This window comes from Schistocerca cancellata, chromosome 6 (assembly GCF_023864275.1).
Source record: "Schistocerca cancellata isolate TAMUIC-IGC-003103 chromosome 6, iqSchCanc2.1, whole genome shotgun sequence".
NCBI lineage: Eukaryota > Metazoa > Arthropoda > Insecta > Orthoptera > Acrididae > Schistocerca > Schistocerca cancellata.
The window spans coordinates 706,916,455-706,934,770 of record NC_064631.1 but is presented as its reverse complement, the minus strand read 5'-3'; the positions used below and the strand labels follow the sequence as shown (position 1 = coordinate 706,934,770).

General features: G+C 42.8%; 1 protein-coding gene across 2 annotated transcripts in view; it reads right to left on the bottom strand.

Annotated features, from left to right (window-relative positions):
- LOC126191051 (PX domain-containing protein kinase-like protein) overlaps positions 1-18,316 on the bottom strand; it is a 133,172-nt gene that overhangs the window by 112,554 nt on the left and 2,302 nt on the right. For both annotated transcript variants that reach the window (XM_049931763.1, XM_049931764.1), the window contains exon 2: positions 12,206-12,394. In XM_049931763.1, the coding sequence (XP_049787720.1) occupies positions 12,206-12,394 (189 nt within the window). The remainder of the gene's footprint in view (positions 1-12,205; positions 12,395-18,316) is intronic.

The window sequence follows — 18,316 nt, the reverse complement described above, 5'->3', positions numbered from 1 at the left end:
TCAGTCCCTATACCAGTTCCAAACTGAACAATCCATTGCCCTCACCCACCTAATCCTTCACCTACACATCCACTCAGCCAATCAACACACCCATCAACTCCTATCCTTAATAAAAGTCCTCAATCTTTCCTCTCCCACATCCACACCGGTTGTTCAGAGCATCCTCCTACAGGCCAACTGCAAATTAGAAAAGCATGCCACCCTCCACCTTAAAAAACTATCCAATCTCCTGGTTTCCCACCTCCGGAAAGGCAACTCACTCACCCTTCACAACCTTTCCAGCAAACCTCAACCACCTCTCATTGCACACAAACCCAGTCTCTCCCATCTACTCAATCTCCCACTTCCAGCTCCACTCCCTCCAAAACCTCAAAATTCCGATCAACACAATCTGGCACCACAACACCCTAATTCAGTAGTTAACCTTTCCTCCAAACCTCTCTCCCAATCTGAAACCTCTGTCCTATCCAAAGGCCTCACCTTCAGCCCCACTCCCACATTCAACCAAACAGCCCTCGTCAGAGATTTACTGTCCTACACTCGTACCCTCTGCTGGAAGTATCACTTTGCCACGAAGAAAAATGATCCTAATCCTACCCCTAATGATCCAACTCCCCAAGACACTATCCAAATTGAACCCTGCCTGGAACAGTTCCGTCCTCCGTCACAGCGGGACCCACCTCCTCTTCCTCAAAATCACCCTCTCCAAACCTTCCAGGAATTTCTGACTTCCAGCCTTGCCTCTCAATCCTTCTTAAAAAACCTTAATCCTACTCCCAACGTCACCACTGCTGAAGCCCAGGCTATCCGTGATCTGAAGGCTGACCGGTCCATCGTCATTCTTCCGGCGGACAAGGGTTCCACGACCGTGGTACTTGATCGTCGGGAGTATGTGGCTGAGGGACTGCGTCAGCTTTCAGACGACACCACATACAAAGTTTGCCAAGGTAATCCCATTCCTGATGTCCAGGCAGAGCTTCAAGGAATCCTCAGAACCTTAGGCCCCCTACAAAACCTTTCACCTGACTCCATCAACCTCCTGACCCCACTGACACCCCGCACCCCTACCTTCTACCTTCTTCCTAAAATTCACAAACCCAATCATCCTGGCCGCCCCATTGTAGCTGGTTACCAAGCCCCCACAGAACGTATCTCTGCCTACGTAGATCAACACCTTCAACCCATTACATGCAGTCTCCCATCCTTCATCAAAGACACCAACCACTTTCTCGAACGCCTGGAATCCTTACCCAATCCGTTACCCCCAGAAACCATCCTTGTAACCATTGATGCCACTTCCTTATACACAAATATCCCGCACGTCCAGGGCCTCGCTGCGATGGAGCACTTCCTTTCACGCCGATCACCTGCCACACTACCTAAAACATCTTTCCTCATTACCTTAGCCAGCTTCATCCTGACCCACAACTTCTTCACTTTTGAAAACCAGACATACCAACAATTAAAGGGAACAGCCATGGGTACCAGGATGGCCCCCTCGTACGCCAACCTATTCATGGGTCGCTTAGAGTAGTAGTAGTAGTAGTAGTAGTAGAAGGGTTTTGTGGGCGCACGACAGCAAGGTCTTCAGCGCCCGTTCAGTATCATAGTGAGACGGGTTTCAAGGAAAAACTCAGAACATTTACATCTAACGCAACATAAAACGGAACATAAAACACGGGGAACAATCATTGAAAAATATGTGCTCACCCACACCGTAGCGTGGGATGAAGCAGGGCGTCAGCAGTAAAACATGGACAACACAGGAAGAAAAAGGTAGAGGGAGCTAAAACAATGGAGCGGATGGAAGTGGCTGGCTGACCGCAAGGAAAAAAGGGAGGAGTCAGCCACTCTGCAATACACTAAAACCGCCAGCCTAAAAGTTTAGGCCAGAGTCCAGACACATCACAAAACTTAAAAACCCTAGACACACACGTCTCATCGTTAGCTAAAACACAGGGCAGATCCCCATCAACTTGTGCTTCTGCCCTTGCATCATGGTATAAAACACAGTCCGTTAAAATGTGCCGGACAGAGATGGGCACACCACAAGCATCACAAAACGGAGGATCCTCCCGCCGTAATAAATAGCTATGTGTCAGAGGACAGTGCCCGATCCGAAGACGTGTGAGTGCCACCTCTTCCCGCCTGAGCAGCCGGCAGGAGGAACGCCACGGCCGAGTGGTTGACTTTACTAACCGCAGTTTACTGGCCGTCACCGCCAGCCATTCAGCCTCCCACAACTCCATGCACTTCCTGTGGAGTGCAGCGATGACTGACTGCAAGGGGATAGGACACTGGACCACATCCTGCTCTCTGCAGGCCTCCTTGGCAGCCCGATCAGCCTGTTCGTTGCCCCATATGCCGACATGACCAGGCACCCAGCAGAAGGATACCTCTTTACCCCGCCGTTGGAGCGAGTACAGTTTGTCATGTATCAGCTGGACCATCTCTTCAGTCGGGTACAGGTTCTGCAGTGATTGTAAGGCACTAAGAGAATCGGAGCAGAGAAGAAATCGATCGCCCCGAACTCGATTCATCTGCTCCAGTGCCGTCAGGATCGCGTGGAGCTCCGCTGCGAAAACGGTATATTCAGCAGGGAGGCGAATCCGGGTAACATGAGTAGGGAACACCACAGAACAGCCAAGGAAAGTCTCCTGTTTGGAGCCATCAGTATAAACGACAGTGAAACCGTGATGCACATCTAAAATGTTAAAAAACAGAGATTGGAATGTAGAATCTGGTGTGCCATCTGTCTTAAAATTAGTCAAATCTAAAATAAGTTTGGGTCTCCGGAGGAGCCAAGGTGGAGATCTGCTCCAACCGCGACGTAAAACACGAAGACCAGCCATAGACATCGCACTGAGGCAATCCTGTGCGCGAATCCCATAGGGCTGCGTCGCACGTTGCCGGTTATGAAACAATCGTGCCAGAGGAGGCTGAGCAACGGTATGGTATGCAGGGGTGTAGGGTGTGGACAAAGTTTTATACGCCTGGCGCACTGTAAGTAGCCGTCGCCGCATATGAAGTGGCGGTTCACCAGCCTCTGCACAGAGGCTGGGGATGGGGCTAGTTCGGAATGCCCCAGTGGCCAACCGAAGCCCTTCATGGTGCACAACGTCCAACATTTTTAAGTAAGAAGGCCTCGCAGACCCATACACCGTGCACCCATAATCGAGCCGAGACCGCACAAACGCCCTGTAAAACTGGAGCAGACAAGTCCTGTCAGCTCCCCATGTACTGTGGCTAAGACATTTTAAAATACTTAAAGCCTGAAGCGACCGCCGTTTCAGGTCTTTAAGATGAGGTAACCACGTGAGCCTCGAGTCAAAAATGAGCCCCAGAAATCTCACCGTGTCTTTAAAAGTAAGAATAGTATCCCTCAAGCGCAACTCAGGAAAGGTTAAAAGCGAACGAGAACGGTTAAACAGAACACATACAGACTTCTCGGTGGAAAACTGAAAACCACTCTTCTTCGCCCAATCATCCAAACGCCTAATCGTAAGTTGCAACTGACGGGTTGTCGTTGCAAGGCTTGAAGAAGAGCAGAACAAAGAGAAATCATCCACAAACAAAGAACACTGGACAGGACTTTTCACTATGGACGTAATGCTATTAATAGCGATGGCAAACAGAGTCACACTTAAAACGCTACCCTGAGGGACACCATTCTCCTGCTCAAAGCGATCAGACAGGACGTCACCAATTCGGTATCTAAAATAGCGTGGCGAGAGGAAAGACTGAAGAAAAAGAGGAAGACAACCACGAAAACCCCATTCGTGAAGCTGCTCCAGGATGAGACGCCTCCAAGTAGTATCGTAGGCCTTCTCGATGTCGAAAAATACACCTAGAAGGTGATGACGGCGTAGGAAAGCCTGTTGGATAGCCGCCTCCAGGAGGGCAAGGTTATCGAAGGTGGAACGAAACCTCCTGAACCCACACTGAAAGCGACTAAGGAGTTGCCGGGATTCTAACATCCAGACAAGGCGGCGGTTGACCATCCGCTCCAAGGTCTTCCCTATGCAACTAGTGAGGGCAATGCTACGGTAGCTACTTGGGCTCGAGCGGTCTTTCCCGGGTTTTAAAAAAGGGATTAAAACCGCCTCACGCCACGCGTCAGGAAAGTGACCCGACGCCCAAATGGCATTAAAAAGTGCGAGGAGGATGTCTTTGTTGCGCATTGTGAGGTGCCACAGCATACTGTAATGGATCCTGTCGTGGCCAGGGGATGTGTCACGAGCGCCAGACAATGCAGAATCCAGCTCCCACATAGAAAATGGGCAGTTGTAAACTTCATGAGAGGTGGAATGGAAGTCCAGACTACATCTCTCAGCAACGGCTCTATGGCGCTGGAAACCTGGATCCTGACTGGTTGTTGCAGTAACTGTGGCGAAATACGCTGCCATAGTCTGGGCAATGTCTCGCGGATCCGTGTGGAGAGTGCCATTATTCATTACAGCAGCTATGGGGCACCGCCCTCCTCTGCCAGAAATTCTCCTGATGGTCTCCCACACAATGGAACTTTTGGTGGAACGATTAATGGTGTTCAGGAACGTTTGCCATGACCTCTTCTTGCTCTCACGAATAATGCGGCGACATCTTGCCCTCGCCACCCGAAAGGCTGCAAGATTCTCAGCAGTCGGCCGACACTTGAACCGACGCAGAGCCGCACGCCGGGTCCTGATCGCAGAGCGGCATTCGGCACTCCACCAAGGCACAGGTGGCCTCTTCCGGTGGCCTGTGGACTGTGGAATGGATGCTGCAGCGGCGTGGTGGACCGTTTTGGTAATATGATCCACCCACATCTCAACATTCGCACAGTGGTCGAATTGGGCCAACTGGCTATAAAGTGTCCAGTCAGCTCCACTGAGCACCCATCGTGGTGGTCTCCTTTCGGGGCCCACGCCATCGGGCAGGTGAATCCAGATTGGGAAATGATCACTGCCGTGCAAGTCAGCGACCACTTCCCAGTGAGCACTGGCGGCAAGAGCCGGAGAGCAAAGCGAGAGATCAATGGCAGAGAACGACCCAGTCGCTGTGGAGAAATGAGTACTCTGTCCTCCATTGAGCAAGTAGGCACAGGATGACAGGAGAAGCCTCTCAATTGCTCTACCCCTGGGGTCGCTTAGAGGAAGCCTTCTTCGTTACCCAGGCCTGCCAACCCAAAGTTTGGTACAGATTTATTGATGACATCTTCATGATCTGGACTCACAGTGAAGAAGAACTCCAGAATTTCCTCTCCAACCTCAACTCCTTTGGTTCCATCAGATTCACCTGGTCCTACTCCAAATCCCATGCCACTTTCCTTGATGTTGACCTTCACCTGTCCAATGGCCAGCTTCACACGTCCGTCCACATCAAACCCACCAACAAGCAACAGTACCTCCATTACGACAGCTGCCACCCATTCCACATCAAACGGTCCCTTCCCTACAGCCTAGGTCTTCGTGGCAAACGAATCTGCTCCAGTCCGGAATCCCTGAAGCATTACACCAACAACCTGACAACAGCTTTCGCATCCCGCAACTACCCTCCCGACCTGGTACAGAAGCAAATAACCAGAGCCACTTCCTCATCCTCTCAAACCCAGAACGTCTCACAGAAGTACCACAAAAGTGCCCCACTTGTGACAGGATACTTTCCGGGACTGGATCAGATTCTGAATGTAGCTCTCCAGCAGGGATACGACTTCCTCAAATCCTGCCCTGAAATGAGATCCATCCTTCATGAAATCCTCCCCACTCCACCAAGAGTGTCTTTCCGCCGTCCACCTAACCTTCGTAACCTCTTAGTTCATCCCTATGAAATCCCCAAACCACCTTCCCTACCCTCTGGCTCCTACCCTTGTAACCGCCCCCGGTGTAAAACCTGTCCCATGCACCCTCCCACCACCACCTACTCCAGTCCTGTAACCCGGAAGGTGTACACAATCAAAGGCAGAGCCACGTGTGAAAGCACCCACGTGATCTACCAACTGACCTGCCTACACTGTGATGCATTCTATGTGGGAATGACCAGCAACAAACTGTCCATTCGCATGAATGGACACAGGCAGACAGTGTTTGTTGGTAATGAGGATCACCCTGTGGCTAAACATGCCTTGGTGCACGACCAGCACATCTTGGCGCAGTGTTACACCGTCCGGGTGATCTGGATACTTCCTACTAACACCAACCTACCCGAACTCCGGAGATGGGAACTTGCTCTTCAATATATCCTCTCTTCCCGTTATCCACCAGGCCTCAATCTCCGCTAATTTCAAGGTGCCGCCACTCATACCTCACCTACATTCAACAACATCTTTGCCTCTGCACTTCTGCCTCGACTGACATCTCTGCCCAAACTCTTTGTCTTTAAATATGTCTGCTTGTGTCTGTATATGTGTGGATGGATATGTGTGTGTGTGCGAGTGTATACCCGTCCTTTTTTCCCCCTAAGGTAAGTCTTTCCGCTCCCGGGACTGGAATGACTCCTTACCCTCTCCCTTAAAACCCACATCCTTTCGTCTTTCCCTCTCCTTCCCTCTTTCCTGATGAGGCAACAGTTTGTTGCGAAAGCTTGAATTTTGTGTGTATGTTTGTGTTCGTTTGTGTGTCTGTCGACCTGCCAGCACTTTCATTTGGTAAGTCACATCATCTTTGTTTTTAGGTGTGTATATATATATATTTTAATTTTTAAATTTTTATGAAGATAACTGAGTATGTTATTTCAATCAATTCGTTTCAAAACAATTTTTTTGTTTTTAATCTCGTTGTATCACCTTCATCATCGTACTGTCTTTTTTATTTACTCTTATTTTCTTCCTATCATTCTTTTTTTGTTTGGTATCTGCTTGTGTCACTTATTATGTGTGAATGAGCTCCAACCAGGATTGCTTATCGGTCAGTACTGCATAAGTTTGCATAGCAAAAGCGAGATGTTACAGTTCGCTTTTTGCGTGTGGTGTGGTGTGGTGGTCTTCAGTCCTGAGACTGATTTGATGCAGCTCTCCATGCCACTCTATCCAGTGCAAGCCTCTTCATCTCCCAGTACCTACTGCAACCTACATCCTTCTGAATCTGCTTAGTGTATTCATCTCTTGGTCTCCCCCTACGATTTTTACCCTCCACGCTGCCCTCCAATACTAAATTGGTGATCCCTGGTGATCCCTTGATGCCTCAGAACATGTCCTACCAACCGATCCCTTCTTCTGATCAAGTTGTGCCACAAACTTCTCTTCTCCCCAATCCTATTCAATACTTCCTCATTAGTTATGTGATCTACCCATCTAATCTTCAGCATTCTTCTGTAGCACCACATTTCGAAAGCTTCTATTCTCTTCTTGTCCAAACTATTTACTGTCCATGTTTCACTTCCATACATGGCTACACTCCATATAAATACTTTCAGAAATGACTTCCTGACATTTAAATCTATACTTGATGTTAATAAATTTCTCTTCTTCAGAAACGCTTTCCTTGCCATTGCCAGTCTACATTTCATATCCTCTCTACTTCGGCCATCATCAGTTATTTTACTCTCCAAATAGCAAAACTCCTTTACTACTTTAAGTGTCTCATTTCCTAATCTAATTCCCTCAGCATCACCCGACTTACATCGACTACATTCCATTATCCTCGTTTTGCTTTTGTTGATGTTCATCTTATACCCTCCTTTCAAGACACTATCCATTCCGTTCAACTGCTCTTCCAAGTCCTTTGCTGTCTCTGACAGAATTACAATTTCATCGGTGAACCTCAAAGTTTTTATTTCTTCTCCATGGATTTTAATACCTACTCCGAATTTTTCTTTTGTTTGCTTTACTGCTTGCTCAGTATATAGATTGAATAACATTGGGGAGAGGCTACAACCCTGTCTCACTCCCTTCCCAACCACTGCTTCCCTTTCATGCCCCTCAATTCTTATAACTGCCATTTGGTTTCTATACAAATTGTAAATAGCATTTCGCTCCCTGTATTTGACCCCTGCCACCTTCAGAATTTGAAAAAGAGTATTCTGGTCAACATTGTCAAAAGCTTTCTCTAAGTCTACAAATGCTAGAAATATAGGTGTATTTTTCCATAATCTAGCATCTAAGGTAAGTCGTAAGGTCAGTATTGCCTCACATTTTCCAATATTTCTACGGAATCCAAACTGATCTTCCACGAAGTCGGCTTCTACTAGTTTTTCCATTCGTCTGTAAAGAATTCGTATTAGTATTTTGCAGCCGTGGCTTATTAAACTGATTGTTCGGTGATTTTTACATTTGTCAACACCTGCTTTCTTTGGGGTTGGAATAATTGTATTCTTCTTGAAGTCTGAGGGTATTTCGCCTGTCTCATACATCTTGCTCACCAGATGGTAGAGTTTTGTCAGGACTGGCTCTCCCAATGCTATCAGTAGTTCTAATGGAATGTTGTCTACTCCCGGGGCCTTGTTTCGACTCGGGTCTTTCAGTGCTCTGTCAAACTCTTCACGCAGTATCGTATCTCCCATTTCATCTTCATCTACATCCTGTTCCATTTTCATAATATTGTCCTCAAGTAAATCGCCCTTGTATAGACCCTCTGTATACTCCTTCCACCTTTCTGCTTTCCCTTCTTTGCTTAGAACTGGGTTTCCATCTGAGCTCAGCTTTTCCATTTGAGCTCAGCTTTTTGCGCTGAAACTGAATTTTCTCTGTCTTGAGTTTGGTCATACAGGTCAACTTTAATCATTGTGAGCAAAGTGAGTGCGATTAATAGTTCTGCCACAGGTTGCCAACCGTTGTTTTCTCAGATACATTGCGCATCAAGAGGCTGTGGTTAGGTTAGGACACGAGTGTAAATTCAGGACTACAAAATGTTTTGTCTACTGCTGTTCAGTCACTTGCCATTTAAAATCAGCTGTGGACAAGAGCATCTTGCATTCCCACCATACTTGATGGCAGCAGCTTCCACTGTTGCTTAGCATTATGTGAACGGCATTTCAGCTATTATGAGGTGACTCGCTGTGTTTGCATGACAGATTTAATGAGCGGTAACCAGTGAGGCAACACTGTGGTACCCAGTAACAGACATCATCGATCAATTAATTTTTATCGGACTATAGTGTAATGTTAGCTCCAAGCTCTTCAGGAAAACTTCAAAATCTGGCACTTTGTTGTTAATTCTTCGGCAGTTCATCACTAGCACTTTAATACTCTCATCTGTAGTGTGAATTTCATTGGCTCTTATATTGATGTTTCCAAGTCCACTGCAGTTATCGTTATCTAAAATACTCTTGTGTGTACCCCAACACAGTTGGCCATCTGGGTAGCAGACTCTGATGTGTGGTGCACACCTGACCCACGTAGGGAGACCAGCACTATGGTTCAAGTTCATGATGTCACAGAGAACCTTTGAAGACTCCAGCTCAATCCTTCCGCTCAATTCAGAACCAGAAGACAATCATCAGTTACGGGGACAAAGCTGCATATTTCGAGCTTCATTGAAACTCCATGTATAAGCCTCGTCCTTCCAACCTTCTCTATCAGTTGCTGGAATGATCGAAATATGACCTAGGAGCCCAGGCAAAAGTCATAGTTTGTTCCAGCATGCAGGATTATTTGCAGCTGGTTGCACAATGTCCCCTAAAATGCTGCCGGAATAGCCTCTTAAAAGTGTTGAATGAGACCCCCAGATATACACAGGCTGCACCTGGTGTCCCTTCCAAACCTCTGCTGCCATTTTCATAGGGGGTACCACTGTTCGCCATATGCTTGAACTGCCATTGATTAACAGACTCCTACCCTTTTGTGTGTGCCTCCTTTTGATACAGAGCACAGCAAGTTTCCCAACAGGTGAAGAAAGTTTCACTGACAGTTTCTGTTCCAGTGAAAGACAGCACCTCAGACTTTTTGGTTATGGGGAGCAGTATAACAACGTGCATTCTCCCTGGTCCCTGTCTACACTGTACAACGTGCTTAAATCTACCACTGACATACCACTCACAGCTGAGTGTATGAATAGTGACTATCACACACTTCCTTTAAAGGAGAGGGGATCTGCAGAAGAGGATAGTATTTGGGGTACCCTTGGTACCTCTAGTATATGCCTCTCAGGAGCTCTCCCAACACACACATTGGCAGCAGTTTCCAACTGCTTGACAATAGTCAGATCAATATCCAGCTGCTTATGAAGGTCGACTAACTCATCCTATGTCCCAGGGCAGCATTGTGGCTGGTGCAATATCTTACAGAACAGTACACAAATATCTTTAAAATAAAGCTTTCTGATTCTCTGAAGAAACCAATATGTAAAACAAGATTTCTATTAAAGCGAAAGAAAAACCTGTATAAAACTTACCAATTACTTGAAACTTTTTTTGGTTTTAGTCACTAACAAATTCGAAAATAGTGTTATTTCATGATAAATGTGTACAATACACACTCCTGATGACAATGAACACTAGATGTAACAAGATATGTTAGTTATAATGTGTGCTACAGAAACTAACTACACAAATGTTGATTTGCCACAAAACAGACTACACACAACACTCACAACTTACAGAAAAATACATTTTCAACCACCAAAAAATTCTCAAAAAATATACCAGTTTTTCACGTAACTGTACACTGAAATTAGAGAACTTTTTTTTAATGAGGATACTGTTGCAAAAAGTTTCTAAAAATCACAAATTAATTTTATAACTACAACATAGTATTAGTTTCTTGTGGCACTCACAAATGTTTGAATATGTGTTATCACAATACACAAGTATTGGCACAATCAATGAAAGATTATGCAAAAATGACATGAACAGCAAATCTAGAATTTTGAATCGGCGCAGGAATGTGGTACACATGGTTTCACACAAATGAAAATTCGGAAGTTCATTACATGTGTAAGTAAACATGCTGTACGTCCAAAGTACTGAATAATATTCTTCATTTGTGTGGCCATAGTGTCTGTAGTTGCTTTGTAATTTTTGAGGGTATTTTTGTTGTGTCGTTGCAACTACAAAAATGCTTGATTTTTTTTCACCAGACGCATTTTGCTTTTTTGAGGTACAGCATCATCAGTGGTCTGTAATTAAGTTATTTGCTTTTAGATAAAAAAAAAAAAACAGCTCACTGGTTCTTGCCGGACTGTTTTTTGATATAAAAGCAAAACCCCTCTGGTGGGGGGAAAAAAAAAATCGCGCATTTTTGTAGTTGCAATGACAGAACAAAAATACCCTTAAGAAATGAATAATATGTTTCATTGATTGTCTTCTGTTTGTTGCTTTTTCCCATGGGGCAGCCACAATAGGGAAAGCTATTGGGTTGTAATTTTCTGCACAGAATTTTCTCTCTCTGTTGCAGACAACCGAATCAGTACAATCATTATTATGGCATTAATTTAATTTGTTTCATCAGACAAATGTGCACCCTGATGCCACTTCCTCCAATCAAGGACTCTCACCCTGTGCACCACCCAGCCACAACAAAGCTCATTTGGAACGACGGTCATTGCCGAGAATCCTAGTGCTCTAAGATGACATACATCTACACTCTGGCAGTTGCGGGGAACTGGCAGTTCAGGCATCATCTGAACTATGATCCTCATGTTATCAGGATGCTCTACTGAGAGTGTACACGACAAGCCCTCCATGCTGGATTGGCTAGAATGTTGGTTTCCAAAGCGCATATTTATGTCCACGCAAAGAAAGAGAAACCTAAAGGGTAGCAGGTGTGGCATTAAGGACTGTCAGAAAGGGACTTGAAAGTAAGCAGAAGTGAGCATAGTTGAAAATGGAATGCTGTGATGGCTCAGGAGCCTTGGTAACCACAAAGACATTTACAACATAGTCATGAGTATGCTGAGGGGTCTTCAAGACAGAAAATCCTGTTACTTTTAACAGTAGTACTGAACATTTGCTCAATGTGACCAATGAAATTGATAATACCTTCTTAAGACTTATCAATTGATGACAGAGATACCTAAAGGCCATATTAACCTGAGCATCACATCAATGGTAAAAGCGAAACTTCTGTTTCACAAAAACATCAGAAACTCTGCAGCATATGTTAGGCTGAATTCCAATGAAACAAACAAAACTGTGTCCTTGATTAGTACAAACACTGATATCTACCTACGAAAGGGAAAGAGGTTGTTAGTTTCAAGTCCAAACCTAACAAACTTTGTGTGTGTGTGTGTGTGTGTGTGTGTAAATGTAGTTTGTACTAACAAGTTCAGAATGAAGAGAAATTTATCTAAATTACCTGAAGACCAAGCTGCCGCTCAGCTACGAATTCTCGATCCATGTTTCCAATAAGTTTCTTAGGAGGTAGTGGTAGAGGGAGACTTGACTGCTGCAACCCATTGTGCAGCGATACAAAATCACTATACCTCCTACAGACATGCCACGATTTCTCTGGTATTGGTCCACGTTGCACACGTATAACATATTCCTGCAGCAGGATGATTCACATTATTAGAAACAAGTTACATGAATGAAGTATTCACTGAAAAATTCAATTAAATAAAAAATAATTCATAAATGATGCCACAGTCAATTAAACAAAATCAATGCACTTTACCCTAATTTTCTGTACTAGTAATAGCATACTCGTAATACCACACAACCAGAAGCTGATAATTTATAGCAGGTACTAAGAACTGATTTTTGTTAGTAAAATAAAAAGTTTCTATGCCTGTATATACAGTCAACAAAACAAAACTGTTCACCCATTCTGACAAGCTCAGGAACCTTCAGCTGTATAAAGCTTGCACCAGTGGTAATGCAACATAAACTGGAAATGGCGGCAGCACCACACGCAATACGCTTTTAGCACCGTGTATGTTCCCTTCTTATTGTGACAATTTTACTTATAGACCTTCCTGATTTTCCGTGACTGTGTATAATTCCCACATAACTGAAACAATGATATGTTTAAGCTTCGAATATACAAATAAGAGTGAACTTTTACAGTAATGTGGCAACCATGTAGCTTTGTTTGAGGCTCTGGACTTCCTGCCTACTTCAGTGTTGGCATTACACATGATGGCGGATAATGTTCTCCAGACAATTGCTAAAACCAAAGCCTTCCATTGGAATGCCACAGGATATAGCGTGATATGTCACTCCAAATCACTCGCTTACAGTCATCCTCTGTCCACCTTCATTGTGGCGCTTTGCGCTGACTATAGAAAAAATTGGCTTATGAAGAGATGCTCAACCATTGTAGCCCATTCTTTTTAACTCCCTACACACAGTCTTTATACTAGTTGGAGTGCTGATAGCACTTGGGAACTCATGAAAGGATTTTCGACAGAAAATGCTATATACGGTTTCACTGATCAAATATGAAATGCATTGAATAACCGAAAATCATCCATTGGGATATTTTGTGATTTCTCAAAGGCTTTTGATTGTGTGAATCATGAAATTCTTCTAGATAAGGTTAAGTATTGTGATATGAGTGGGACAGTGCACAAATGGTTTAATTCATACTTAACCAGAAGAATGCAGAAAGTTGAAATTAACAGTGTAGATAGTCTGCAAAAACCAACAGAGTCCTCTAACTGGATTGGTTTTTTATATATATATATATATATATATATATATATATATATATATATATATATATATATATATATATATAATGGTGTCCCACAGGGTTCATTCTTGGGTCCCTTATTGTTCTTAATATATATTAACTACTTGCCACTCTATATTCATGAAGATGCAAAGCTAGTTCTTTTTGCTGATGATACAAGTTTAGTAATCATACCCAACAAGCAAAAGTCAGCTGAGGAAATTGCAAATAATGCCTTTCAGAAAATTATTAAGGGGCTCTCTGCAAATGTACTCTCACTAAATTTTCAGAAAACACAGTTTATACAATGCTGTAGAGTAAATGGCATAACACCATTGATAAATATAGACTATGAACAGAAGTCTGTTGCTAAGGCAGAACGCTCAAAATTTCTGGGTGTGTGCATTGAAGAGAAACTGCATTGGAAGAAACACACTGATGATCTGCTGAACCGGTTAGGTTCAGCTACTTATGCTATTAGGGTTATTGTAAATTTTTTGATAAACATATCAGTAAATTAGCCTACTATGCCTATTTTCATTCACAGCTTTCATACGGCATCGTATTTTGGGTCAATTCGTCATTAAGAGAGAAAGTATTCATTACACAAAAGCGTGTAATCAGAACAATAGCTGGAGCAAGATCACCTTGCAGACATTTATTTAAGGAACTCGGGATATTCATAGTACCTTCGCAATACATATATTCACTTACGAAATTTGTCATTAATAAACCATCCCAGTTCAAAAATAACAGCAAAGTGTATAGCTACAACACTAGAAGAAAGGATGATCTTTACTACTCTGGATTAAATCACTTTGGCACAGAAAGGGGTGAATTATGCTTCCACAAGAATCTTTGTTCATTTACCAAATAGTATTAAAAGTCTGACAGATAGCCAACCAACATTTAAAAACAAATTAAAAGAATTTCTGAATGACAACTCCTTCTACTCAATAGATGAATTCTTAGATATGAAGCAGTAACTGAAAAAAAAATTAATTAATTAATTAATTAGTTTGTGTAATAAAAACTTGTTAAAGTGACATGTTCCACATCATTACAAAATGTTGTATTCATGATCTATGGAACAAGGATTAATGTGTGTATGTATGTACGAATAAATGAATGAATGAATGTGCAATGCTGCATAGAACTGTACAAACAATGTAATCAGTAGCCTGTGGACAGATGTAGTAGATCTATGGATACGTCACTTACGGTACAAAAAGTGTGTTCAGATTCCTGAGGAATGGTATTCAACTTAAGTGTTCATTCATTCGTCATTCTTTGATAATGTTCTATAGGTCTCATCAAGCAGAACTATCAGATGTGGTGGTGGTGGAAACTATCCACAGGCTGGTCGGTACACCGGATCTCGACACTAATCCGCCAGGCAGATTCATGCCAGGGACCGGTATCAGATGTGGAGTGAGTCTAGGTATACATTAACAAATGACAGAAACTTGTAGATACATAGTCTGTACACAGTATTAATAGTAAAATATCACTAATTAGAATGAATTCTGCTATTTCATAAAAAAAGCTGCTGCTTTCTCAGTCACATTAAACTGACGGTGATAGTGAAATTCATCAGAAGTTGCCTGATGGTCTGGCAAGGTTTTTTTTTTTGACTATTAGTTTTGTTGGAGGTAAAATGAATGAAGATGTTTCAAAATGTTGTAGTGAACAATATGATAACACACTGTGGCAAAATCTTGGATTTTTGCTGTGCAACACATATGGTGGAGAAGAGAGACATTCACTTTGGTGGCAGCCACAGGTAGTGTAATATCCACGTCTACACGTAGTTCTTCTGTAGGGGAAGGTTCGTTGGGCAGTATCAAAGAACTTTCTGAGTTCTTTATTTTCTTTTCCTTCTCTCCCTCTTTTTCTTCGCAGGATTTTAAATCTTGAAGGGCTTCATGTTACACCCCCAAGTAAGAGGACGACCAGACCATTCTATGGTCAGATACTTTTACGCCTTTCTTCCACAGCCTATTCTTTGCGTGTGGGCCAGTTAAAATACAGGACAATAACATCCTAGGTGAGGGTCACCACCTCTCCTACATGCTGGAGAACAATGGAGGGTCTCCAGGTGGGGTCAACAGAGGCATCCGATCCAACCCGTCAGCTTTGACCCGTGACGTAAGGGTGTTGTGTGACGTCATGACGGCGTGGAGTTTAGTTTGTGAGTGTATTGTGTTTGTAGATGTCTTCTTGTTGCACTTGGTGGAGTGTATATGGGCCACGTGTTATGTGGTGTATTGGGTTCATTTGGGTGTCGGTGCTTGAGTGTGCATTTACTGGTCGTGACTGTTACAGAAGAAGTGAAATTAGTTTCAGTGAGTTGAAAATAAAGTTTCTGTTGTGTTTATGTTATTGCAGTGTCCTCTGATGTTATTGGTTTGCTGTTTGTCGCATGGTAAGCCGTTTAATTCAATTTGTGGCTTCTTTTGTTAGGTACGGATAAGACTTCTAAGTTTAATAGTGCACAACTGCGAGCTGAAATGGGGGATGACATGTTGTCCATCATTCTTTTTGAGCTTGTGACGGAGATAGTGAAATGTGGCATACGCAAGCAGAATATGCGAGTTGGGGGTTAGTGTGTAGTTCTGGAACTTTTTTATGGTAAGTAGTCTTTTTTTTGGGTCTACTGTTCGCCTGTAATGATGTTCGGTGGGGTTTTTGTGTGCTGTTGGATTGGTGTTATTTACTGCATGTGTTGGTGGTTGATGGTTTGGTATCGGCACTTGTGGTTTATTTATGTATCTTAGGGGAAGTACTGGATTTCAATTTTTTTGTTTAGTCGGTTGTATTTGAGCTGTATAGGTTATGGGGAGTGACCGATTCCAATCTGTCATCGCAGCTATGTGTGTTTTGGTATCACGAGCTGTTGATGAGCTATGTAAGTCAAGAGAGCTGCTTGATTCCAATGTGTCGTCATAGCTATGTGTTTTGGTACCGTGACCTGCTGTTGACCTATACAGGTCAAGGGAAATGTCCGATTACAATTTTTGTTATTTTAGGTGATGGTTTTGTGGTATCGATAGTTGCGATGTGATTATAATTTTTGAAGTAGTTGGTTTTTATTTTGTAGTATCGACACTTGCGGTTGAGCTATGTAGTGAAGCGAAGTGACCGATTCCTGTCGATAATGTAAGTGTAGCGGAATTTGGGAATTTTGTGGTGTTTTTATGTCATCGTTTTGTGTGGTTTGGGATCTGGGTGTGTGTCTGTATGTGTTTATATTTAGTTTGTCCCCACCCAAAAATCCCCAATTTTCCGCACTGGTCCTGTCAGTTTGATTATATTTTTGGAGAGAGATGTGTTTGTTGGTTTTATATGTATTGTCATGTTTATGTAATGACATCATAGGCACCATATTGGAGACATTGAGAATGGTTGTTTCCGCCAAATTGGTGACAACATGGGTCAAAACAGACGAGTGGAATCTGACGCTTCTGTAAAACCTCCAGGTGCATCACTACTGGTACAATATGGATATGTACAAGAGAAGTTTTAATTATTTACACAATTGTTCATGTCTTTGAACAGAGAAAGTGCTGGGTGCAATTTCTGAAAAATTTATTATCATATCCATAGGATGAAGTTACTAATATTTTTTTTCAGACGTCAAAGTATGGCAAGTGATTGCCTTATACTCCTGAATGTTCTTTTATTTTTTTTTAAATTAGGCTAGCAGGGAATGCCATGGTCCAAGAAGTTTGTGTAAAATGAAAGTTGTCCACAAGGGCAATATCTGTGAAGAGTTCTGCTATAGACAGGATATGAAGAACAGTGGAATGATAGGTGACCAAAATGGGAACATTGAATGCACCTTACAGTTGTTCAGAAGTAAGGCTCAACACTATATCTACATCCCACAACTTCTTTTTCCAACAGGATGCAAATATGAAGGGACCTGTGTCAACTCTTGTTTTCTGTTAGCCCTTTGTGTGCACTGTACAGAATGAACAATACCATGACATTTCAGATTTTGCCTGAATTCTTTGTTAGACTGGAGGATTAAATCTGTTTTGAAAGATAATGCCCTGAGTCACATTAAGCCTTTTGTGTTGGGTAACAGTGACAGGGATATCTCTCAGCTTGGTACAGGCTGAGGCTGCGTGAGATTGTGCTTCAGTCACTGCTTAAATTAATAAGGATCCAATCTGGTATTGCAGTAGTAAAATTTACAATGGTTTAGTAACAATATAATGTTTGCTCCTCTAGCGCTCTGCAGTTAATGAGGGTAGAGACTAAACATTGTAAATAACAAATTACTGCACCTATGCAGAAAAACTTAAGAAACCATATACATGGTCTCTACTTACATAATCTCATTTATAACCTGACAAGGTGATTAACAAATCAAAATTTATGATTTACTCCCTTAGAAATAAAGGAAAGCACCACTGCACTCAGTATTTAACTACACCAAAAAAATATTACGACACTACTGTGACAACCAGGGAGCCCTGTAATGAAACCACACTTTTTTTTAAGATGACAGCACCTAAGATCCTAACTTCACTGACATATCTGCATAATTATCTAGAATCGAGTAAACTGAACCTTTCAATACTGTGTCTGTTCACCACTTAATGTGACAACGATGTAGCATGTGATATTGTGTGTATGCAAACAGAAAGAGAATACAGCACAACACATCTTTTGCATCTATGTTAGTTTTTGAAATGCAGGAAATTGTGAAAGACTGATCTGTAGAGTACCACAAAATTTTGATTCGTATAGTTGGTGACAGTTCTACAAGTTGACAAAGCAAAAAAA